The sequence below is a fragment of the Marmota flaviventris genome, chromosome 3 (genome assembly GCF_047511675.1).
Source record: "Marmota flaviventris isolate mMarFla1 chromosome 3, mMarFla1.hap1, whole genome shotgun sequence".
NCBI lineage: Eukaryota > Metazoa > Chordata > Mammalia > Rodentia > Sciuridae > Marmota > Marmota flaviventris.
In genome coordinates this window covers 72449651-72476822 of record NC_092500.1, presented here as the reverse complement: position 1 = coordinate 72476822, position 27172 = coordinate 72449651, and the positions used below count along the sequence as shown (strand labels likewise).

The 27172-nt window shown below is 33.4% G+C and overlaps 1 protein-coding gene across 1 annotated transcript in view; it reads right to left on the bottom strand.

Annotated features, from left to right (window-relative positions):
* Adamts20 (ADAM metallopeptidase with thrombospondin type 1 motif 20) overlaps nt 1–27172 on the bottom strand; it is a 153269-nt gene that overhangs the window by 118479 nt on the left and 7618 nt on the right. The window contains exons 3-4 of the mRNA XM_027934237.3: nt 17634–17793; nt 4590–4849 (exon numbers count right to left, since the gene is read on the bottom strand). Of these exons, the coding sequence (XP_027790038.3) occupies nt 4590–4849; nt 17634–17793 (420 nt within the window). The remainder of the gene's footprint in view (nt 1–4589; nt 4850–17633; nt 17794–27172) is intronic.

Sequence of the window (27172 nt, the reverse complement as noted above, 5' to 3'; positions counted from 1 at the left end):
TACTTTTTACAAGTAAGAAAACTAAGATACAGAGAAGTTCAGTAATGTATTGAAGTTTAGGCAACTGGTAAACAACAGAACCCAATTTCCATCCTAGGCAGTCTGACTTTAAAGCTCTGACTATTTCATATTATCTTGCAAGTTTTCAGCATTTTATCTCAAGTTCTCATCATTATTTCTTGGTATAAAAACTACTTCAAACCCTGTTTCAACTCATTCCCTAACCTCTATTGCTACTCTCCTGCAGGGTCACTTGACCATGGCATTGGAGAAGTTCTATGTAGTCAAGAGACTGGGTTTAAATTTTATCTCTATTACCAATTACAAGACAGTTGGCTCAACCCTGAAAAATGGAATTACATATTTTGGTCTTAATATTGGCAACAATGTTGACCCACAGCATTGGGTCCCCTTGGCCACAATGCTCTTGTGTACTGAATTAGAATGAACCAGGTAATGTTGGGGGGTACGAATGATATTTTAGAACTTTTTATTATACTCATTAACACATATTATTTGTGCAAATTTATGGTTTCCACTGTGACATTTCTACACATGCATGTGTCATGCTTTGATCATGCCCACCCCCCCTTCTACCCCTACCCTTCCCCTCTCTCTCTCTTGTTTCCCCCAATGCCCTTTTCCTCCCCAAGTAGATTCTTTCTTTTAAGGTCATCTTTTATTCTTTCTTTCTTTCTTTTTTTAAGGTTTCCACATATGACTGAAACATGTGATACTTGTCTTTCTGTGTCTGGCTTATTTCACTTAACATGATGCCTTTGAATTCCATCCATTTTCATGATTAGTTTTTATTTTAGTGTGGCTGAAATTTGCCCCTTACTGAAAACATCAGGAATCCAAGGAATTGAAAAATATAAATTTAATTTAATTCAAGTGAAATAAATGCCTCTAATAATAGCAATTACGTCTGAATTCTTGAGGCTCAAATGATTTTTCTTACATTATTAAGTGTGTGACAACGTGAATATTATGAAGTAAGCCTTAGTAAACACAATGGCATGTGAAGCTTTCTGGCCTATAGTAAATACCTCAGGTATATTAAATAAAATATCACTGAATATCAAAATAAGCATGCTGAAGAAAATAATTGCTCTACTTACATGTATTTTGGTAGTTTAATAATATCTATAAATGCCATTTTAACTTGATGCTGTTGTCCAAATATGAGGATAAAAACTTTAGAATAGAAGATTGGAATATGACTGCTCATTTAATATACCTATTTCACTAGTTATACACATTTGTGTTCTTTCCCAGTGCTGCTAATTACAGATACCCTTTGAAAAAATAGAGATCCATGAGCTATATTCACAACATATCATGGAACTCTAAAAAGTAAATTAAATCACATTCACTTTTCTATATCATTGTTTTCAGACATTTTGTTAAACTGTCAAAAAGTTTAACAAAATATCACATTTGTTTACTTGGTGCAGGATAGGTAAAGGTAAATGATCTTCTTTCTAAATTTTGTGTCTATAGTCCAATAGCTTAATTCAATCACTTTCCCATTACATGTAAGAACTCAATGCATAAAAACTTTTTCTTTACTTTGAGCTTTCCTTCAAATAGCTTACTATCACATTCCAAATCTCAATCACATTTTCCTAAATTACGATGATCCAATCAGAACATTACCAATAATCCAAGTATGTATGTTTGAATAATGTAATCAGTACCTTCCAAAATAATGGGAAGAAAACATGCAAAACTTGCATGGTTCTTTCTTCAACCAGAAACAGCTGTTGACACTTAAGTGGAGGATGCATTCCTCTCGCCTCTTTAGAGAAACTTTGGAAATGGACTTCACAAGTAGAGATAAAACAAGCTGGACTAGATTTGATAAACTCTGCATATATGACCAATTGGCTTAGTTTGCCCAAGTGTGAAGGATTTGCAAAGAGACTTTATGAGACTTTCAATGCCAGAATTTTAAAAGTCCCACACAAACAGTAAGAGCTTTCATTTTTTTTTCTAAGTTGCCTCCCATCTTCAACATTATTTATATAGCGGTGATTGGTTTGTTACCAATAAAACAACAATGTGTATAGAGTACTTTATAATCTGATGACTTCTCTATATTCTCATTTGAACATTCTTTCAATGAAAGAAAAATGAAGAAAGCACCAAACCCAGATATTTAGAAGTCACCTGAAATTTGGCCTCTGAGTAAGAAAGCCGACATACACACAAACAAAAAAAAAAAAGAAAGAAAGAAAAGGAAAGGAAAAAAAAAAATCCTCAAAAAGAGACCCTCCTTGGGGCTGGGGATGTGGCTCAAGCAGTAACACACTCGCCTGGCATGCGCGGGGCTAGGTTCGATCCTCAGCACCACATAAAAATAAAATAAAGATGTTGTGTCCACCAAAAACTAAAAAATAAATATTAAAAAAGATCTCTCCCTCTCCCTCTTTAAAAAAAAAAGAGAGACCCTCCTAAATTTTTCCTCCTACTCCACCTATATTTGGAATGTTCCCCTTTTACTCAACCCTACTGCATCTGTCTCCCTGTAAATGAAAACTTAGTGCAAAACAGATGACAGATTCTACAAAAATCCCACCTTCAGCTAAAATCTGCTATCATTCTAGTAGGACTAAAAATCTAGGAAATAACATGTATACATGCATTGGTCTGTTATTCCAAGCAAAATCAGACACAGGTCTCTCCATGAAGTCAGACCGTTAGCTTCTCCCTCAAAGAACTCTGCTTTAAAACTCACATAGCCAACTTCAGTTACTTCATGACATGCCACAATATCTTCGTTTTGTTGTTGTAGATGACACAATACCTTTATTTTATTTATTTATTTTTATATGATGCTGAGTATTGAACACAGTGCTTCACACATGCTAGGCAAGCTCTCTACCACCAAGCCACAACCCCAACTTCACAATATCTTCTTAACAGTGATGATCTTAATTGATTTGCATGTAAAATCAAAATAAATATTTTTGAGGGTGGTGATGGCACCAAAAATGCATGCAAATATTCCAAAATTATTCTTGTATTCCTTTACTTCTTCTAGTAAGTTTCTCCAAAGTACTGACATCAGTTATCTGTCTCTTAACAGCTTCAAAAACTGTTTCATTTGTAAAATCTAATATTTTCCTTCAATATTCCCCTTAACCTAATTTTCTTAATAAGTGTCACTACTTAAACCATTTCAATTGCAAAGTTGATTCCAATATTCTATTTAATTGGTACCATTTCCTACTTTATAAACTGACATCCTCCACATCTAGTTCTCATTAGAATTTCTTGATTTTAAGTACATCACACTCACATTTATAATGACACACCTAAATAATTATTTTGGATTCAGAAGTGTAAAAAAATGTCATCAGGATAAATATCTATAGATATCCCTGTGTCATTTAAAACTTTCAATTTCAATAGACAAAATGAGTTTTGCATTATATAATTGCAGAAAATTACTTTGGATCATCTTTGTTTTTGTTTACCAAAATGTACTACATTCAGAAAAAAATATATTACTTTAATTTTATTCACTAATAAATTCTTTCAGTAATGTTCATTGAGCACCCACTTTGTAGATACTACATTTAGGCAGCATAGAACATGATATAATTATAAAAATTTAAGATAAAATGTAAAGTAAAATGATAAGACTCTCAGGATCTTCAAGCTACAAGAAATGTAACTGGTAATTTCTGGTTAAGGGAAATTGACAAGGTACTACAAATGTGTCTTAACCAAGTCTTTTCAACCAACTGGGTCTAAATTCCCTCTATGTGTACTTCTAGCTGTGGTATATGTTCAAATTATCTGAATCTGCATAAATAGGTGACCGTATCATTTGTCAACTAAATCAGAATACTCATGAGAATAAAAGGGGGTGCTTTTAGTAATAACTCTAAAGCAACTACCCAAATTCAAGAATGTTTCAGGAAGTATGACGAGTGTGTGTTTATATTTGTACACACATGTATACATGTGATATAGAAAGCTGCCTCTCACAGAGAACTGGTGCTTTTCACTAGCATTAGAACTTCAGTCTATGAACAATGGTACCAACATTGCTCAACAGAGAAATTAACATCAGATCAAAGACTCTTACACCTATTGTGATCTTTACTCTGAGATTGCTAAGATAGCTTTACTGGCAATAATTTATTTCTTTATCCCTAAAAACATATTTATAACTTAAAAGATTGTTTGTCCAAATTTCTGATTTAGGGAATGTAGCAACAGTACAAAAAACACACTCTCCCCTTGAGTAGGGTAAAGTTTTAAAATTCAGATTCAAAGATCAGTGTGACAAGGATATTCCCTGTCACTAGAGGGCAGAAGCTATGCATGTGATGCAGTAAAGAACAATTCAAGCATTTTCTATCAATGGTTTCACACATTTTCAAATATTTAGAAAGTTGTGCAAGTAACAGAATAGTATTCCTGGTATATATCTTTCTAAGCTAAACTTCAGTGAAGTCTAATTTCTAGATACAATTTGTGTACATGAAGAGTTTGGGGAAAAAAAACACATTGTTTTAATTATGTAAAAAAATTAAGTGCTTTAGGCAATATAAAAGTAATAATAAGTTACTTACAATTGACATTAGGGTTAGTACATAGTGCTGCAAATTCTGTCCATGATGCTGAACCATCTTAGCATCGGCTGTAACCATAACTTCCACATATCTTGGGTATGATAAAAAACGTTTATTCCTGGAATGTAATTGACTTCTTTCATCTTCTAATGATATATTTTTTGAAGTATATCTGAGAACTCTTTCCTTCTTTATATTAAGATCTTCATTCATGTTGCTATAGTTGTGAAAGCGTAAAGCAGTTTTCTTTATTTGATTTTCTGGGAGGAAAAAAGAATACAATATAGAGCTATTAAAAGTTGGACAGGACTAAAGATATTTCACAAAAGTGAATAGCCAAAATATTTAATACTTACACATCTGCCTCTAATATGAAACAATAAAAAGACAAAGAGTAACAAAATGTTTGCAGAATGTTCAAATTTTTACAGAGTATACTAACAAAATTGTATGTATGTCTTATTTTTAACAATTTTAAGTATTCAAAAATATCTATTAATTACTGAGTGGAAAATAAAAAGGGTCTTATAATTTAAAAAGCTGAGACCACATTAAAAACTATATAAATTAACAATTCTCAACATAAAATTGTTGAATACTGGAATATGAGATATGAGGCAGGATGAATTAGGTATATGTGTTTTGATAATGAAAAGATGTCCCTGACACATTTATAAATTAAAAATATAAGTAGCATGTAAAACTGGCTCCCATTTTTGTAAAAAATATTTCTCAAAATATATAAGTACATATTCAAAAATTTATATAATGAACCAAAAATGTCTGGAAGCACACATGTCAAACTTTTAACATTGACTATACTGGGTAGGTAGGAGAGAAGGGAATAGAAAAGCTATTGGAGCCAAGCTAGATGCCCTTCAGTGGATGGGTGAATAGATTAAAAAAAAAAAAAATGTGGCATATATATGCAGTGGAATTTTACTCAGCAATAAAAGAGAATAAAATCATGGCATATGCAGGTAAATGGATGGCGTTGGAGAAAATAATGCTAAGTGAAGTTTGCCAATCACAAAAAAAACAAATGCCAAATGTTTTCTCTAAGGAGGCTGATTCATAGTGGGGTAGGGAGGAGGAGCATGGGAGGAATAGATGAATTCTAGATAGGGCAAAGGGGTGGGAGGGAAAGGAAGGGGGCAGGGGATTAACAAGGATGGTGAAATGTGATAGACATCATTATCCAAAGTACATGTATGAAGACACGACTTGGTGTCAACATAATTTATATATAACCAGAGATGAAAAATTATGCTGGATACGTGTAACAAGAATTGTAATGCATTCCACTGTCATTTATTTTTTTAAAATCAATTTAAAAAAATAATTTCCTTAATATCTCAATGCCCTTTAACATAACTTGTTTTGTCATCATAATTTAATAAATAAAATTTTATTTATAAAACAGCACCTATTAATATTTTGTAGACTTAATATTTAATTATATTACATTTCCTTGGTACTTATACAAAAGTAGTATAGCAAATGACAAGGTAACCTTTGCAAATACCCTATATAAGTCATTACTCCAAATATACTTGCCAATTCAATTATGTCACTAATTTTAGGGGGATGGGGGGACTGGGGATGGAGTCTGGAGATACTTTATCACTGAAATACATCCTCCAGTACTTTTTATTATTTATTTTGAGACAGGGTCTCATTAAGTTGCTGAGGCTGACCTTGGGCTTACAATTCTCCTGCCTCAGCCTCCCAAGTTGCTCAGATTATAGGCATGCACTACCATGCTCAATTACATCACTTCTATGCAATGTTTTCCTTTCTATTTCTGTTCCATTAAGTCAAATGTTAAAATGATGTCTCCTCCTTTATTAATAACCAGTGTATTATGACCCAAAACTAATTTAGACCAAACCAAAATGCAAGATCATGCATGTCATGGAAAAATGATAATCTGCCTGCTCGAACATAAAATCCTTAAAAATTAAATCAGTGATTATAATACTTATACAGTATAGACTTATAATGCCAGAAGAATATTAGAAATTAATGATAATATAAACTACCAAAAATTGTTAATGATAATGTGAATAGAAGTCCTATTGCCACCTAACAGTCAACATGTATGTAACTAAACTCATCATTTTCCTCTCCCGTTACCAGTTCCCCTATTTCTATTGTGAATGAAGCCTCCCAGTGCCCATGATTCACACTCAAACCTGTACACCATCATGGACTCTTTCACTTTCCCCTCATACTTAGGTTCTAGTTGCCACATTTTGCCATTTCTCCTTCAAAATGTTCATTGAACTGCTCCTCTTATAATGACCTTTCCTTTAAACTCATACAGGTCTTTCTCAGAACACTCTTAGAATCAAGAACGCAAAATTAGACACAAAGAGTCCCCCAAATAGTTCTGCTATTATCAATTTATTGTCTCTCCCAGTCATATTTTATTTATGTCCAAAAATGTTCACTTTTAGAAATATTCATTTTTTTTCTCATCCTTATTAAGCTGAGATAAACAGATTTTCATTAGAACATCGGCATAAGATTAAGTCCGAGTTCCGTTTCTCATCAGCTCACCATTAAACACAGTCACTATCACAATCGCCACCACCAAACTGTAAATTCCTTAAAAACTGAGAAAACTGTTGGGCAATCTGTTCTAAGTGCTCAATAAATGTTCATGGGAAATAGAAAACAGGGTTAGGATAAAGAAAGGAAAATGGAGAATGGAGTTAGAAACCAGAAGGATAGAGAGGGAGGGAGATGTAAGAAAGGAATACACAGAGGAAGAAGACAAAAAGAGTTTATCAGTCCAGAATTCATGGTAGGGAAAATACTAATGTGATGTACAATAGAAGCAGTTAAAAGATAAATTACCTTCGACTTTTCTAACACAAGTATAATGTTTATTTTGCTATCTATGTGTAGACTGGAATTGATAAGAGTGCTATGTATTTGACCAGATGGAGAAAAAATATTTTCCCTTCTCCAACAGCATATAACCAGTCATTTTTAAAATTGGGGCATAAAATCCAAGGACATATATTTTAGTCTGTCAACATTTGAAATCACTTGTTGAATGCCCTACAGCTCAAAGAACTGAGGGTTCCTTGGAATAAAATGACCACGTCATTTTATTGTGAAATCTAACATATCTTCACAGAGTTTTAAGTTATTGCGTTTTCTTATTAATACTAATATTAACAATAATAATAATACACATAATACCAACAAAGAGTTTATTACCTACCATGTACTGGCACACTTCACATGTTAGCAAAACCTCTATGAAATAAGCACTGTTATTATTCTTATTTTATAAAGCAGGAAAATGAGGAACAGGGAGGGTAAATACACTCCCTGACCATGGTAATATAGCTAATAAGATATAAATCTGTAACACACTTATATTTTAAATCAGTGGCATTAAAAAACAAAAACCATGAAAACCTATAGTTCCCTATGATTTTTTGATATCATTAGAAATCTCAGACACTACTTTAGAATTAGGGCTTATAGTTTATAAATTATTTTATAATGCTCTATTTCAAAGATTTTCATAAGTTAGAGTGCCTTCTAGTAATAAATGTGGAGAAGACTTTCCTTTGGCCAGCTAAAACTTGAAGCATAAAAGAATCATTACATCATCACTCTTGCCAGCATCACTGAATCAGCTACTATTACTGTGCACATTTTAAAACAGACATGTGATACAAGTTAAGTGAAATTTCGAGAGCCACCAGGCTGAGTAAGTGGCATAACAAAGAAATGAATTCAGATTTCCTCAACATCAATTATTACAGCTAAATGCCATATCACATGACTCTTCCAAAGGTCACATGTAGTAATACATGCAGAACGTTGAGAATTTAGTAACCAGAGTCATGGGAAAAGCTGCTTCCTAAAAGACTAAAAGAGGGAACTAGTTAGTCATATTCACAAAAATATGGGCTTTCGTCCTCCCTGCATTACAGAAAGACAGAGCTGAGCCAGGACTTGAATATAAAAGCTTGCAGCTCTACTTTGGACAAAGATTTGAGATCAATCTGGTGCTGTTCATTCATTCAGTGGCCTTGAAGAAAGATGGCAATAAAGGAAACTCCCAAATAACTCTCATTAATGCTACACACAAGAAATTCCAGTTATTCCGTTATGTGTGCCGGCAGGACAATGAGGCACAGTAGTCATGTGTCACAGAATAAATGCTCTTTTATCTCCCACATTCTCAAGAAGTTTAAACCATAGTTCTTCCTCTGAAGTCAAAGCCAGTATTGTGATTTACAATGTCCTAAGTGTTCAGGTGAATTCACCATGAACTTAAAGAAGTTTACATTTCTGGCCTCTCACTTGCAAAGTCCCTTTGTAAGGCTTTGGAAGGAACATTAGAAATGTCGCAATCATAATTTTCTATTATTTTTCTTTAAAAAGTTTACTTTAAATTGTTTAATCTATAGGCTTTGAGAAGTGGTCATCAGATAATCCCAATTTGATAGATTATATGGCAAATTATTCAAATCATGATAATGGAGAAATAAGTTGAATGAAAATCCTAGTCAGTTTTGCACTGAGAATTTTACTAGTTCTTTCCTTTACCACAGAGTGTATTTTATTTATAAATATCTCAATCCCCTACATAGTTTTGTCTCCCTAAATACAAATAAAGTTTAACTGTTAATCCATTTGTCAAAAATTTCCCATTCCTTCTGAATCTCTTATCAATGACTCACATCTCCTTTTGCTCAAATGTATCCCCAAAAGTTCTTACAATTTCAGTATCTTAACTGCCCATCTTGTGTTTGTTCATATTTTGGTTTTATTTGACCAGCATCTCTTCACTAACTTTCCACAATTCCCTGGGTACCTATTCCCATCCTCTCTTTGTTCATAGCTACAAGCATTGCCCTGACCCCACTGGCAGGGTAGATCTGGCTGATTGGACCAATGCCTCCAACAACAGGGATTGGTAAAGGACAAGTCAGGGCAAACGGTAATCAGCCCCTATACCAGGACCCTTGCTGGAACTACTCGCAATACCTGCTGGACAACTGTAGAAATAAAACCCAAGTCCCCCAATGAGGCTTACACAGACCTTCATGAGCTTTCTTCTGCTTACCTTTGCAGTGTTACATCAACTTGCCATCTCCAAGAGTCCCATATTTTGTCTTTATCAACCACCTTTAGCTCCCTAAATGGGGTAAGCACTGCCTCATCTCTATAGATATTTGCACATGCTGTTTCTGCCATACAAAATGCTTCCCACTCCCTCCCTTTCCCTAACTAATTATCTGGAGGTACAACAGAAAAATAGGTGCACAGTATATTTCAAAGGGTCAGTAATCTCAATCCCTTCTCAACAGTAGATTTGATCAACAAGATGACATGGGCCAGAAGAAATCATCAGTCTTCCTAGCAGTGAGCAAGAAATGCTAACTTTAAAAACAGTGGAAGCCAATCAAATCTTAACAGAACTACAAAAAGTGGTTTGACACCATTATTTTCAAGATACTGGAATAGTTTACTCTTTGATTAGGGGTTATCAGTATAAAAGCTTCTTTCATATCTCAAGATTCAAAATCCTCTCCTATTCATTTCTGGGCTAATAGGAAAAAAATGTTAAGGAAAAAACCCTTGCCTTCCAAACTAGAAAACAGTGAATCATTATGTCTGCCACAAAACCTTCTCTAGTTTAATAAATGAAATACATAATCCTAATACAAAGAAGGGAATTTAAAAAGAAACTTGTTATATTAATTCTTCAGAATAACCACATAGTCCTTCCTGGAAAGAACTATTGTTTTCATAGCATCTGAGGACTACATAAGTAAACTCTCTGGTTTATATCATATTGGTTCTCTTAGTCATTTGTCCATTTCACATAATTCACCCTAGTTGAGAATCTTTAACTTTATTAAAAGTAAAACTAGATAGCATAAGATTTCATAAATAAATGAAATGAAACTAGAAAGCTCTAGTGATTATTGCCACAGAAAAAATAATGGCAATGCAAAATGAGTATCACATACAGGCAAACTGATCCTTCTCTTTGGAATATATTATTAATAATGTAATAGTACATTCACTGTTATGGCAAGAAGAACACACAACTGGCACAACAGGTCAGCTAATAGGATAACCCTCTACACATGGAACCAATACTCACACCACCTCTAGGTTTTACCTCAGATAGAAAACATCTGGAAACTGAGGATGAGTATGCTTCACAGTTACAGGATCAATGAGATTCGACTTTGAAGAAAGAAAGGGTATGTGTGGCTGTATAAGTGAAGTAGTTCTACTTCATAGGATTCCTAACCTTAAAACCTGATTAGGTCAAATTTCATCATGTAGGTTTTTTGTTTGTTTGGAACAAATTTTAACTCAAGAACATGACTGTAACAATAAGACTGAAGAATAGCCACGTAAGAAAATAAACTACTTTCATGAGCTATGGAATACTGATTAACAAACAAAGCAAAAGGGGATATCCAAATGATTGAGGCAAATAGTTTGTCATTAAAATATAAATAAATCTTTTCAGGTTAGTAGAGTAGGATCTTTTCTTAATAAAAGGTGTACCTGTTAAGTTTCCATTATAGCCTTTGCTGGGCTTAAACAGAAACTTGGGCACCAAAAGAAAGAAGGCTTCTTCTTGGGCATGTGGCTGAACTGGGAGATAGAAGAGGGACAGTGGCTTCAGGCTCTGCTGTGCTGACTCTAGAGGCCCCTGGGACATCCAAAAAACGTGAGCATCTTGCACTTTGTACACCCAAGGTTTAATCTTAAAACAGGAACTAAAGTTAAAGCATTTTCAAAAATTATGTACTGTTCAAATTAGTAATTAAAATTTGGAAGGCAGAAAAAATAAATCATAAACAAATAAATAAAAATAAATATAAAATAAAGTTTTATATTTATCAGTTGATCCTGTAACTGTAAAGCATGCTCATCCTCAGCTTCAGATGTTTTGATAAATAAAAATAAACATAAAAAATGGTTTAAAATGGTGGCCAAGAAGAGCACTTTAAAAAATGCTTAGCCAGGTATGGTGGTACACTCATGTTATCCCAGGGGCAGGAGGCTGAAGCAGGAGGAGAGAGTTTTCAGAGCCAGACTCAGCAAAAGCGAGGGGCTAAGCAGCTCAGTGAGACCATGTCTCTAAGTAAAATATAAAATAGGACTGAGGATGTGGCTCAGTGATTGAGTACCCCTGAGTTCATTCCCTGATACCAAAAATAAAAAACAAAACAAAACAATGCTTAACTCATAAAGTGAAAACAAAAATGACAACCAGCAAAAGAAATGTGAGGAATAATTAGAAAGCAGAGAAGCAAAGATGAAAATAAAACATATCTGAGAACCTAAAGAAACGGAAACTCAATTAGGGGAAGTTGACTGAGAGTTGGGAAATGTACTCCCCAAACAGTAACAATAAGACTAAGAGTATTGCTCTTGACAAGTAGAAGGTCAAAGTCCCATGTGACCTTTGAGAGAGCAGATTGCAGTAAAACAGGGGGCAGGAGAATGAGAATCTATCCTCATCTCTCTGTATATGTAGAGCTTGAGCTGACCTTGAAAACACCATTAACAAGTTATTAGTTCAAAATACCAGCCATGGTGATAGCCATGTTTACAATCCTTCTGTAATGACACCTTCTTGGCCAATAAATTTTTTTAAATGCTATAAAAGGCAATGATTTCAGAAATCAATAAGAGATTACAAACTGGTGTCTAACAAATCATGTTCAGCTCTCATTTTTAAAAAATCTAACAGCAAGGTGTAGTAGCACATGCCTGTCATCCCAGCCGCTTGGGAGATTGAGGCAGAAGGATCAAAATTTCAAGACCAGCCTCAGCAATTTAGTGAGACCCTAAGCAATTTAGCAAGACTCTCTGACTCAAAAATAAATAGATAGCTAAATAAATAAATAAATAGGACTAGGAATGTAGCTAGGTGGTCAAGCATCCCTGGGTTAAATCCCTGGTACCTCCTTCAAAAAAAAAAATATATATATATATATATATATACATATTTAACTACTTCATAAAATATAAAAGATCTGGCAATATGGTCCCACATTACCAAAGTGCCTTTTGCAAGGAGCATGTGCGTTCACTGCCCTATGGATACTCAGTGTCCTTCTGACACCTCCCCTCATCATTTCCAGTAATCACTTGATTTCTATAGCTGTAAATTATCTAATTGTGGCATTCATTTAAGAAGGAAACTGGCCAGATCTGAGAGTATCCAGGGTGATATGGCCATAGATGAAAAGAATGAATTCCTGCCATTTGCAGCAACGTGGATGGAACTGGAGGACAAGATGCTGAGTGAAATGGTCACAGAAAGACAAATACCACATGCTCTCCCTCACATGTGGAAACATAAAAGTTGACTTCATAGAAGTAGAGAATAAAACAGTTACCAGAGCCTAGGAAGGGGAGGGGGATGAAAAGAGCATTGTTAGTGGGTACAGTGTTGTAGCTGGCGAGGAGGAATAACTTCTAATATTCTACAGCACACTAGAATAACTATAATGGTTAACAATTAATTGAATATTTCAAAACAGCTAGTAGAGAGAATTTTGAATGCTCTCAATACAAAGAAATAATAAGTGTCTATGGTGAAAGATATGCCAATTATCCTAACCTGATCACTGCACATTCTGTACATGTACAGAAATATCACTCTGTACTTCATAAATATGTACAATTACTATATATCAAATAAAAATATTTTTTAAAATAAATTAAAGGGGGCTGGGATTGTAGCTCAGTGGTAGAGAGCTTGCCTCGCACGCATGAGGTCCTGGGTTCGATCCTCAGCACTACATAAAAATAAATAAGTAAATAAAAATAAATATATCAAAAATTAATTAATTAACTAATTAATTAAAAATAAATTAAAGGAAACATATTAAATTCTCAACTATTTCCTACTCTGGCTACAACCAGAGAGGTGTAGGTCTCAACTCAGAACTCAAACTCTGTTTTCTGACTTCCAGCTTACTAAGTGCATTTTTCCTTCCCAATTAAAACATTGTTCAGAAATACTTGCAGAATTTTCTTTATTCTAATCAGTGCACCTTCAGGAGAATCCTTCAAACAGGTGGTCCTACATATAAGTGCATTGTAGCCTCTGCTGACACTAAAACCATCTGGATTTTTCCCAGACAGAGGCTGATTAAATTATTATCTTCAAAGGAAAGGGAAATAATCTTCACAAAAATATAATTTTATTGAAAGGAGGCTGACTTTCAGCCTAGTGGAGTAGGAAGGGAGAACATAGGAGGAATAGATGAATTCTAGATAGGGTAGAGAGGTGGGATGAAAAGGGAGGGGACAAGGGATAAGCAAGGATGGTGAATGTGATGGACATCATTACCCAAAGTACATGTATGAAGACACGAATTGGTGTCAACATACTTTATATACAACCAGAGATATGAAAAATTGTGCTGTGTATGTGTAATAAGAATTGTAAATGCATTCCGCTGTCATTTATTTTAAAAAATATCAATTAAAAATAAAAATATAAAAAAAGAAAAAGCAGTTCTCATAAATTCATAGAAATATGCAAATAGATTACTCACAAATAAAAATCTTTAAAATCTTATCAAAGTTTTGAAAATGCTTAAGGAAATTATCTTCAATTTACTTTTTAATGTGTACTTTACTTGTTTGATATTTCAATCCTTTGTTGTCAGATTGCTTCTTTTCAATTTTAGTCTCCCTCCCTTCAGTCTCCTCTCATTCAAATCCAAAACTATCATTTTTAGTGTATGATGGTTATACATGACATTGGGTTCATTGTGGCATAATCATACAAGCATAGAATATACTTTGCTCCAAAACCATCTGGGAAAAAAAAAAGCCACCATATCAACTGAGTAATACTATTTATTTATTTATTTAGAAGATCATGAGCTTTCTTTGCTTTAAAGTTTGTTTCCCCAATGCCTATGGAATAGCCAGCAAAATCCTGAAGTTCTTTCAGGTCTGTGGCCTTGCCAGCCTCCCAGGACTTCACACACATCTGCACCCTGCTCTCTTGAAATGATAAATGGGTAACTCTTCTCTCTACACATCAGGATTCTGAAGATGCAAAATGCTATGCTCTCTCTTGTCTACAGCCCTTTTCTAATCAATTTTTATATACTTTGTAATATTAAGGACTCAATAACTATATGAACAAATAAATTTCGAAAAATTCAAGAAAAACACAGAAATTTAAAAATCAGTCAACATCCTAAAAACTCATTTAAAGATATTTCACTTTTCACTCACATTTGATCCTCCTTCCTACCCCAAGACATTCAGATGTGGGGCAGGGGTTGGGGATCACAAAGTCTCTTGATTGGCCCTTGGAGGATAAGCAATGAAGAATTATACTCAACATAATTCTGAGACATTTTTCTTTCCCCTTAAGTTTTATTTATTTTATTTTGTTTGGGTGGTGATGTGTGTGGGGTTTTTGTTTGATATATTTTTTTTTCATACTGTGGGGTTTCTTATTTGCTTGCTTTGCTCTTTCCCCTGAATTTTTTACTTAGAGTATATCTGACATCTAAGAACCTAGTATACACAATGGCTAGGTCTGGCTACCAAATTTAATTTGTATGGCTTCAAGACACACAGTGAATTCTGGCCTTGGAAACAATTTAATCTAATTCATCAAGGCTGAAGCCACTATGAATTGTAACACGTTAGGTTCATGACGAACCATCCATAGAAAAATGAAAAAAAGAAATCACTTTTCCTTCTCCATTTAATCACATTAGCTCATGTGCTAAATCCGTAGGCCCACCTGTTTGAAGGATTCTCCTGAAGGTGTGCTGATTAGAATAAAGAAAACCCTGAAAGTATTTCTGAACAATGTGTGAGTTGGGAAGGAAAAAAAAAAAAAACACCTTGGATGACATTTCACTAATTACATTCACAACTCTTCACTTTTACTAACAAAATGATGATTAGTAGCTAATTTTAGGCCATTAATTGATTGCCTTTATTAGTAATTAAAACTGTACATGTTAATTGTACCAAAAAATGGAGGAATTTAATTATTGAAAAGAATGAATACCACTTCATACATTTTAACAGATATTAAAAAAGTATTCGTGATTAAAATTAAATCCTATAGATTTCCATTCAATTTTTTATTTGTAGTTTTTAAAATAAATCTTTAGTATAAATATTTTTAAACAAAAGAACCCAGCTTTACTTGAATCATTTTCTTGCTGATAATTAACGCTGATCATGAATGTGAAACCCTGCATATCATTATGTGAAACATTTATGCATTCAGAATGTCTACTTGGTGGTTTTCTTCTTAAGAAGCTAAACAATTCATTAAACAAGTTGCTCCTGAATGGTAGATCAGAACAAGCATAAGCTGCCTTCTGTAGAGTTCTATTGTGAAGCTGTACCCATTTGTGTTTTCTTTGAAGCCATAAAAATGAAACCCTTATGCTCATATTAAAAGCATAAGAAAGGCATCTATTATGTCAATAGATTTAAAACAGGGCCTTAGACACAGTGAGAACCACTCCAAACTGGCACCCTTATAATAGCAAAGGTTAAGAAGTGCATTCCCAGGGAAAACCTTCAAAGGCCTACATATCATTATATCCCAAAACAGATGGCATCACAGTGTTTGGAACTATAGTTTATGGACACCTACAATCACAAATAAATCCTTTCTAATCCCACTCTTTTGTCTAGATTTTGTACTTTGATGATAACTGCAGGTGCCTTTTCTCCACTATATCATAGTACACCATTTTATAAATAATGAAGATTCACATAGATATACGGACACAACTCAATAAAAACAACTTTTATACAATGTATAAGTAAAGTATTTTAATGGTAGCAGATTTATACTTTGTAGTAATCTATGACTTCCAGATTCTAATCTATTATAAATCTTTAGTAGTCTGAATTTTACAGGAAAAATATGATGAAAATATACTTCTCTCCTATATTGCTGGAACTATAAATATGATTTTTTTAAAAAGCCTCTCCATAAAACAACGTGGAATTATTTAGTGTCTATTTATATACCACGGAGAAACTCTCAAACACAGGAGATAGGGACAATAACATTCACAGTGGCATCTTTTGTATTAGCAAAAACTACAAAGAAGCCACAAGTTCAAGAGGAAAACGAGTGCAGGAACTAGTCTACCAGTGTCTGATACACTCAGCAAATGCAGACTGAGCAGCAATGACAAGGGATGAACTACGGCTCCACACACTAATGTAGACGAACCCAGAAACAATGCTGAGCAAAAAGGAAGAGCCACAGCTATATGCAACTTATTTCCACTTGTGAAAGTTAAAAACCATGCAAAACTGAGCAATGTGATATTGTTATTTATGTTCAGTTGTACTTTTAATCTAAAATTCTGCTGAGAATAACCAAATCACACTACTGTGGATGACAGATGACAAAAAATTTCGTATGATTGTTCCCTATAAATCCCTTTTTTTTAAATTTAAACATAGTTTACTACAAAAATTATCTACAACAATTTCTAATAGATACTTACAAGTCAAAATATTGTTTAAAAATCATATACTTCAATATTGAATAACATATGCTCTCACTTACATATAAAATCTAAAACAGTTGAAATCATAGAAGTAAAGAGTAGAACAGTGGTTACCAGGGGCAGGTGGGAAGGGTTGGGGAGATGTTGGTTAAAGGAAACCAAAATTTCAGTTAAATGGAAGAAATGAGTTCAAGAGACATATTTACAACACAATGACTACAATTAATAAGAATGTATTAGAATCTTGAAAATTACAAAGTAGATTTTAAATGTTTTCACCTAAAAAAAAAAAAAAAGCTATGTGAGGTAACACATGTTAATTAGTTTGATATAGCCATTCCACAATGTATACTTGTTTCAAAACAATAAGCTGTACATGGTAAATATATATGATTTTTATATCTCAATTAAAAGTAACTAAATACTTAAGAAAATATGTAAAAGCTAAACCATAAGAAGATTTGAATTGTATCACAACTTAACAGAAAAGTTTGACTTTATAGGTTACCTGAAACTTCACAAGGTCTGTGAGACTGTAGAAAAGAACTCTTCAATTCCTGTCTATATATAAGATGTGGCTTATTGTGGTCTTCTTCATGTTCACTCCCATCAGCCTTCATTATAGGTTCTAAGAAATATTCACCATCATGTGCTTTAAATGTTCCCATCTGAAAATAAAGAAAACAAAAGTCAACATTTTTCCAACTGTAACTAAGAAGACACATTGCACCGCAGGTTAAAATGAGCACATGGGGTTAGCGGAGTGGCTCAGTAATAGAGTGCTTGCCTAGCATGAGTGAGGCCCCGTGTTCAATCACTAGCATGACAAAAAAGTAAAATAAAATAAGCACACAGAAGTAAAACAGCAGAACCTGTTTTACCACAAATGAACATAAAAATTTCCTTTTCAAGACTCATTCTTCTTTCTCCATTCTTATATATAAAGTCATGAAAAACATAAATATTCCAATAGGCAGAGCTGCGATAATAGGTATTCCAGATATAAAAAATGGCAAAAGCAAAGTCCTCAAAATGGGAAAAGATAGGTATAGAATAGTCTATAAATAGAAAAGGCTGTTTGATTTAGTCTGTGTAAGGCAATAATGTGAGATCAAGACTAAAAAGTAGGCTGGGTCAAAATTGTTGAATGTGGTGCTAGAAATTTGGATTCATCAGCAATGAAGAGCCATGAAAGAATTTTCACAAAGACCTGTCTTCTGAATTCCAGAATCCAGCACCCAAATTGTTGTTGACATCATCCACACAACATTCCCAACCTTAAGAGGTCTAAGACCATACTCTTTTTCTTTTTTGTGCTCTAATTTTTATTTTAAGTAAAATAAAAATTTTTGGTTCAGAGATTGAATCCAGGGATGCTTAACCACTGAGCCAAATCCCCAGCCCTTTTTATTTTTTATCTTGAGACAGGATCTCACTAAGTTGCAAAGGGCCTCAATAAGTTGCTGAGGCTAGATTTGAACTTGTGATCTTCCTATCTAAGCCTCCAGAGTCACTGGCATTATAGACATGTGCCACAATGCCTACACATACTCTAGATTTTGGGTCCAAATTTGTTGTTTTTTAGAAAACACTCCCTACTTCAGTAAATGGCCTCAATATTTTCAGATTTCTGAGACCAAAACTTCTTTTAGAGAAATCAAGGATGGTTCTTTCCTTCAAATCCCACATTCAGTCCACCTGCAAATCCTGATGGCTCAACTGTCAAAGTGTAATCAAAATCAAATGAGTTCTCCCATATTAGCACTACATCTATGATCAAATCTTATGATCTTTCTTCCTGAACTAAATCGATAGCCTTCTGTAATCTAGCTTCTATATATAGTCATAATAATTTTTTTCAACAAAAGTATGGATCATGTCACTCCCCAGGAAAAAAAGAAAAAAAAATACAACTAAGGAAAATCACTCAATAAAATCAAAAGTTCTTACAATATTCTTCAATATTCTATGTGATGTGTCATCCCTCTGTACCCCTCCATTCCTCCAAGCACACACTGACAACAATTAGGCTCTGGCTTTCTTTTCTCCTACTTTTACCTTATCTCAAACTAGAGCTCTCTCCTGGTGCCTTTTCTATTTCTCAAACATGACAAACAGAGTTCCACCTCAGGGACTTTGTGCTTACTAAACCTGCCTCAAGCACTTCTTCATGGGATTTCCCAGTTATCATTTCTTTGGAATCTCCACTCAACATTCATCACCCTATACAAAATGGAACTGAACCACCTCTCTAGTACCCATATCCCAGTTCACTTTCTTGATATCACTTATCACCTGATACATTTGTATTTATGCTTCTTTGTAACTTGTCTGATACAATCCACTGAAATATAAGCTCCATGAGAATAGGGCTTTGCTTGTACTCTTCTCTGTATGATTGCCACATACCAGATACTGAATAAATATACACTAAATGAATGAATTCTTGAGACCATAAGCTATGAAATTTAACTTAGTAAGATTTAATGTTAGAGGTGATAGGAAAAAAAAAAACTAGCAACTACAAGACAGGCTATAACCCAGAAGAGGTAACAAAATCTGAATAATGGTAATGGTGATAGTGATGGTTTGGCAGCTGGAATAGATTGATTACAAAGATATCAATGCCTAAAGAAAGTAGAAAAAGAGACAGTGAGAGGAGTGATAGAGATGATTTGGGGGGAAGATACAATTTACTAAAAAGAATTCAAAAAGATTAGATATCCTAACAGATCCCTTTCTACCAAGAAAAAGATGTCCAAGTTACATCACATATAAAAAAAAACCCTAGCCTTGATGGTTTCACAAAAGAATTCCACAATACCTTGAAAGATCAGATAATTCCACCATTATTGAACTGTTCCAAAATATAAAAAGAAAAAAAATCCAAATTATTTTTATGAAATTAATGTGAACTTAGCATCAAAATCTAGAAATGACAACACTAAAACACAACAAATGAATACAGAGCAAGCTCATATGTGAATATCAAGGTAAAAGTCCAAAATTATATTATCAAAAGGAATAATAAAATCTAGCATCACATTAAAAGACTAATACATGGAGCTTATCTTAGGAAAGCAAGTATGATTCAATATTAGGAATCCATTAATAAAATCCATAATAAAGTCACATGGCTTTTGATAAAATTAATAAATATTATTTTTTAAATTGTAAAATAGATGGATGCTTCCTTAACATAATAAATTACGTCACAACCAAAAAGACAACATCAAGCATAATGAAGACATAACAAAGCACTTCACATAGGTCAGGATTACAAAGATTCCCTTTACTATACAACAGAATTAGATAAAAGAAGGAGAATAGAAGTATAAAAATTGGAAAGGTAGACGTAAAACTGTCATCTTCCTATATTACACCAATATATACTTTAAAATAATAATATTAACTGAAAAACTACTGCTAACCCAAAGTAAATTTAGTGAGATACATATATCCAAACAATCGCCCTCTCTCTCCCTGGTCAGGTGAGGCTAAATCATCCAAGGTAGGCATATATAATAAAAATGGCTTTACTCCAATATAGAAGTCAGATATCATATTCTCATTCATTCTCTCTCTCTCCCCTTCTCTCTCTCTGATTTTATCTCTCTCTTCTTCTCTCTCTCTGACTTTCTCTCTCTATCTCTTTATATATATATATATATATATATATATATATATATGTGTGTGTGTGTGTGTGTGTGCGTGTGTATACCTCTATATTGATATATATTCATCCTTACATAATTCATATATCAAACTAACAATAACTTTGAAACATGTTATGATATACTCCTCACTTTACAGGTAAGACAAATAAGGAGTAGAGGGGTTAAGAAACTAGTCCCCAAGTCTCACACCTAGTAAGTGAGAAGAGGAACAGCCCAGCTCAACAATTCATGCCTTAACTCATTACACTATACAGTCATCATATGCCAATTTTGATAAGTTCTATGAAATAATCAACAAATATTTCATATGTACCTACTATGGACCAGACATAGTTTTAAGAGCTAAAGATACAAAAGTGAACATGACAAAATCCTTTCCTTCAAAGAACTTATATAGGAAAAGACAGAAAACATGTAAAAATGTAATACACCAATAAGTGCAATAAAAAAAAAAACTAGATCAAAAAGATAGAAAACAACAGGTGGGGAGACCTTCTACAAAGGGAGAGCAAGGTTGAAGTTGGAATAACAAGAAGGTAGCCATGGAAAACTTCCAGGGAACATTCCAAACAGGAACCAAATAGCCTAGAGACAAGGAAAGCTTGACAAGTCCAGGTGACAGAAAATGGTAAAGCTAAAGCTGTGCCAACCAGGAAAGATGGACTAGTAGCATATGAGGTTCAATCAGCAGAGGTCAGCACTGCTTGACTTTGAAAAGCATTCATCATCACACCTCAGAATATACAAACATATATTTACCTATACTTAAAACTAAGCATTTTTCCACTTAGAAAAGCATATTTCTGCAAAGAACCACTTCAGAAGTGATTTACTGAATTATAGGTAATACTATAGGCACAGGTTTAGTGACTGACACTCCATTTCTTAATTATAAATATGTTAAGATAATTTATAGACAACTTTTAAATGGTTGTTTTAAATTCTATTATAAATAATAAAGGTATATTTTAAATTGCTATTTTAATGGAAAAAACACTAATGCCATTTAAATATTTATGGCAATTGCAGGCATAAAATTCTCTTTACGATAATTACTAGATCAGTGTTTTTACTCTCTTTACAGTTCAAACATTTAAAACATTGCCTGAAACGGACACTCAACATTTCTGTAGAAATGAAAATTATGAGAACCAAGATGGTATCTGAGATTTTTCTCATATTCCCTTTAATAATTCTTTGATTTTCTTTCTAAACATTCTTAAGTTATGGTAGCCTTGAGACTTGTCTGGGATATATTTCCATGATAATTGTCTTTCTTTGCTGAAAACTAAAATATTTAGGAACTCTTAATGTGCTATTAGGATTGTATATTTTAAATGGTTTAAAAGTTAAAGAAATTCCATCAAATATACTAACTATAAATTAGTGTCTTTTGGTAAAAAGCAAAACTATACATATTAAGATATTTTATCTATTTCCTGGATAGTTTCCTAGTGACCTGTACCCTAGCATATTTCATTAATGCTACCAATATATAACCACAATCAAATATTTTCAGTATGTACCAAAATTCTAGCATTCTCTATTTTATAATAAAACTAATTTCAACTGTAATTATAAGAAGTAACAAAGACACTGGTTTTGAAATCTGAGTGCATGGATCCATGCAAAAATCCCTTTCTGCCTTTTAAAAAAAAGCTTGCTGAAGAGGGGAAATGTGATATCTAGGGAAAAGATGCAAATAGACATGAACTAGCCTGTTACTTGGCTAACTGCAACTACAAAACCACTTTGAAGAACATCATACTATTCCCAAATAATACTGAAAATTATTTACACCTGTGGAATTTCTTTCATGCTCCCTGGGCTCAAAATCTGACTATGAGGTACTTCTATTTTAATGTTCCAATAAAACTGCACATAGATCCAGCTCATGCTCCCATATCAGATAAAGCAAATACAGTTCAGTCCAGACTCATCAGCACCTCCTTTTAGTTGTGCTAGAACAGCTTGTGAAGAATAGTGCCTTTGCAACTAAAAAGTTCTTTCTTAAACAAAACCTTCAGGTTTTAAAATATAAAATTTGGGGGAAAATGTGAAATAACTTGTTTTTTTTAAATGATTTCTCTTTTGAATTATCAGTGAGGGACCTAGAAGTATTTTACTTCCATAAGTTTTTCTATAATCCATCCCATTAAAGGGAATTTCCTGTTCAAATAATAAAAATATTAAGGTTTTGCCTAAAGGCTCCTAAGGAAGCACTTAATTTTTTAAAAAACTTGGAAAGGAACCTGGTAAGGAATCTGAGGACTTAGCAAAACAGGTGGCTCATAGAATTACATTTAGATCATGCCATATTTTTAGAAACCTATCTGCAGATGAGCACTACAATTCGATTTATGAGAAATGTCAATCAGATTCCAAAAAAATACTTTCTTTCAATGACTATTAAGAATCTGCAAAACTAAATTTCCACTTGGGCAAGGGTACCTAATTTCTTAGAATAATAATTATCTATTGGCCAAGCTGCTTTGAAAGGCAGTAAATAATTATACAACTAGTTCCAAGTTATTCCCACAGGCCAAAATTCTTATGTTTAGAAGATTTTTATACAATTGTTTTTCCTAAAATATTCTTATCTCAGCATTGTGGCATTCATCCATGTATTTTTTTTCAAATACATGGCAAACACATGTACTGTTGCTACCAATAATGTGCTCTCAGATTTCATTAAAGGGTAAAAACAAGCACAAAACACAAATCCCTTTAACTCTCTTCCCAAATCATTACAGTATTCATATTAAGCAGTAGCAAATGGAGAACAACATATAAAAATAAGGTACTGTTGAACTGTTTTCTGAAATATGTAATGGTTTCCCATCTTTAGTCATACACCATATCCTAAACATATTTATAAGAAAGCCAATAAATGTGTACTATGTTTGCACTCATGGAACTTTGAGCAAGTTATTTCATATCTCTGACCCTCACTAGAATCATCTATAAAACTCTATAAAGTGCAAATATAGATCTTTATCACTTGGCACTATGTGAATTAAAAAGACAAATTATCTGCATAATTTTGTTTATTCCATTTCCAACAAAATGTAATATACATTAAGATAATGTTCATAATAGGAGCTCAATAACTGTCTTAGAATTGAACATATTTTCAAACAAGATGAAAAATTCTCCATTAAATACACATATGTTATAGTCACCCTTTGTACCATAGGCAGAGCACAAATGTTGCATAATAAAAGATCCCAACAATAACTCTGAGATTCATTTTTATTCTGGAATAGTCTGTTCAATGCATAAAGGTTTCTCTCCCTGACAATTCCTCATTGTAACACCAATGATCAGACCTAGGAAATAGTGTATTGAATAATGAATGAATCAATATGAAGAAAACATCAGAATTGGATCTGGAAGAACAAAGCAGAAAATTTATGGTAAAGTTTACTTTTCTCTTCTGACAGCATTCTTTACCTTCCCCAACTCCAGATCTTTAGAGATCTTTAGAGATCTGGAGTTGGGGAAAGTAAGAATGCTGTAAAAGTGAGAAGAGACAATAGAAAGGAAATCCATGGCTGACCCCTCACCTAAAGAGAATGGTCCTTTACTAAGTGCTGGTCCATCAGGATAAAGAAAATAAAAACAACTGAACTCATCTACCCAAGATTTACACTGCCAGAGGACTCAGGTTCAAATACTGAATCCCAGCAACCTCAAAAATGAGGAATAAATTCTGTAATATTTCTCTTTCTTTGAAGCACTGAGGTGTTTTTGAAGTCATATGAACTTCAACAAAATAGACAATTATCAAGGAAACAGCCACATTCTTGTAAAGTCTGGGTAGCAGTCCTCAGGTCAGCCTCTCCCAAACTCTCCCTAAAATGTCAACAAAGACATAAAATCTAAAATCACCATAACAGTGAGAAATTACAACAATGACAAGAAAAAGTATTTTAGATATATAACAGAAATTTAAAAATATATTAGAAATTTTTAAAATAATAGAAATTAAAAAATATTTTAGATATATAATAGAAATATGCTCATGATATATTGTCAAAATAGTATAAAGTAATATTACTTACAAACAAAAACAAAAATTACATAGATTAACTAGAGGGAGACATGCTATCAATATGCCAAACCATCTTTCCTATTAGTAGCATATATTTTTCTAGCTTATTTTAAATTTATTCATAATTATCTTGACATGTAATACTCTTCAATTATTACTTAGGCAAATCTAGCTATTTTTTTTAATTTGTGTATTTCCCTTTGTATTTTCCCCCATCTAAAGATTATAAACATATTGTCATTCATTGGTGCTGGGGATCAAACCCAGGGCCTTGTGTATGTGAGGCAAGCACTCTACCAACTGAGCTATATCCCAAGCCCCTTCTTTTAGTTTTGTAATAGAGCAATAGTTTTATTTGTCTTACTAGTAGGGTGAGAATCCAATACATTGTTTTTCCCTAAAATAGATTCTTAGCATTATAAGATTTAATATAAATGTCTTTGGCAACTGTCACAAGAAAATAGTTTAAAGCAATTATCAAAATTTGATCTGCCTTGAGAAGCCAAATCAGTTTTTGACAGATTATATTAGTAAAGAAACCATGAGCCTGACTCAAAATTTTTTGACGAATTTTATTGTAAAACAAACTATAAGCCCTCAGAACTATCCCAGCATTCCTGAAGCTTCCCTCCTTCGAGTCAGCAGTGCCCTCAGAACCCATTTAGATAAGTAATGGAAGAGGAAGGACAAGACCCTTATAGAAGGCAGGTAACTGATGACTTTCCAGAAAAATGAATCACGAAACATAATGAGGAAACTCCGCCCCTCCTGACAACCAAATGGTCTCCACAATTCCTCCCCAGAAGGAGTAAAAATTTTTTGTAGATCAGTGACTACTAGGTGTCTCGCTTTCTTCCTACAGGAAGTTAAGGTTAGGATACCGCCCATGCTGGTCATGCTGGGTTTGGAGGGGGTGCAAATAATTAGTCTTTTTAATTCACAAAGTGCCAAGTTCCAAAGATCTACATCTGTACTTTATAGAGAATATTGTGCATTACTCAGAGACCACAGAATCTCAGTCAGAACATGTGCAACTGTGAACATTCATAGACAAGAAGAGTATGTCTGCTGTGTAGCAAGAGAACAGCAAAGGGTTGTTTGGTAAATGGAAGGGCAGCCTGTGGTAGAGACTGTTAGTTATCTCCTGTCTTCTTCATGGGAATACTACTACTCCCCATTTCCCAGACTTTTTGTATCATGGTAAAGCCAGGAAACAAGTTCTCATCAACAGAATATACAAAGAAATTGTTTGTGACTCCTTTAAGTTGAAAACATCAAGACCCAGTATGCCTTCTCTATGCTTTTACTATGGTGATAAACGATTTATCTAGCTCATGGATATATTTTTAATTTAAAAGTACAATATTTTTCCAATTGGAAAGGTAATCTATATGACCAATACCTAATAGTGGTTGCTGGGTACTAAATGATAAAGTATTTATTGAAAAGAATGAGCATTCTGTTTCTTCCTTTTAGTGTAAACTGGACGGCTGAAATATATTTTATAGAAAAGTGTAATTATGATAAGAAAAACAAGAATAAAACCACCAGAATGTGATGTAAGCCTATATGAATAATGTGACAAATGGAATGCAATTAATCTAGGTAATATCTGAAAGTATTTAATCATACACAAATTATAAAAATGTCCAAGTACTTCAACTAAAATAATTTTCCTACATTGAATGGCTAATATGAAGCAGAACTAGCTAAATATTTGGCACATATTAGTGAACATTAACTATTTTAGCATATTCATTCACAAACATTAAGCATTTCTATATAATGCATTAGCCGCTAAAATAAATATGACTATATTTTCTGTCTTTAAAGTCTATTAATGGGATAGAAATGTAGACAAGTAACTTCAATATATATTGAAAGTATACATGCATTATATATTGCATAGTAGTGGGGTAAAGGCCTGATCATCACTGCCCCGAGAGGATTGGGAAAAGGAAGAAAAGCTCAAAATAGATCATAAAGAATAGGTAAGAATTTGAAATAAAAGATATTCTAGACAGAGAGAAGAGCAAATATAAATTTAAATAATTATTAAGACTAAAGGAAATCTGTGATTGAATCAAATAAATGTTTCCAGAATTTTTCTTTCTCACCTGCTCCTTTGTCACTGCCTTTCTTGTTTAATGGCCTCGAGATCACTAATTCATCTAAACCCTATCATTAGAATCATTTTGGTCTGCTTCTCTTATGGTGCAAATTCTAATGGGTCAGCTACAAGATTGCTCCCCTTCAGCACTACTGACAGTTTGATAACTCTTTGTTATAATGGGGCTTTTTAAGGATTGTGGTATG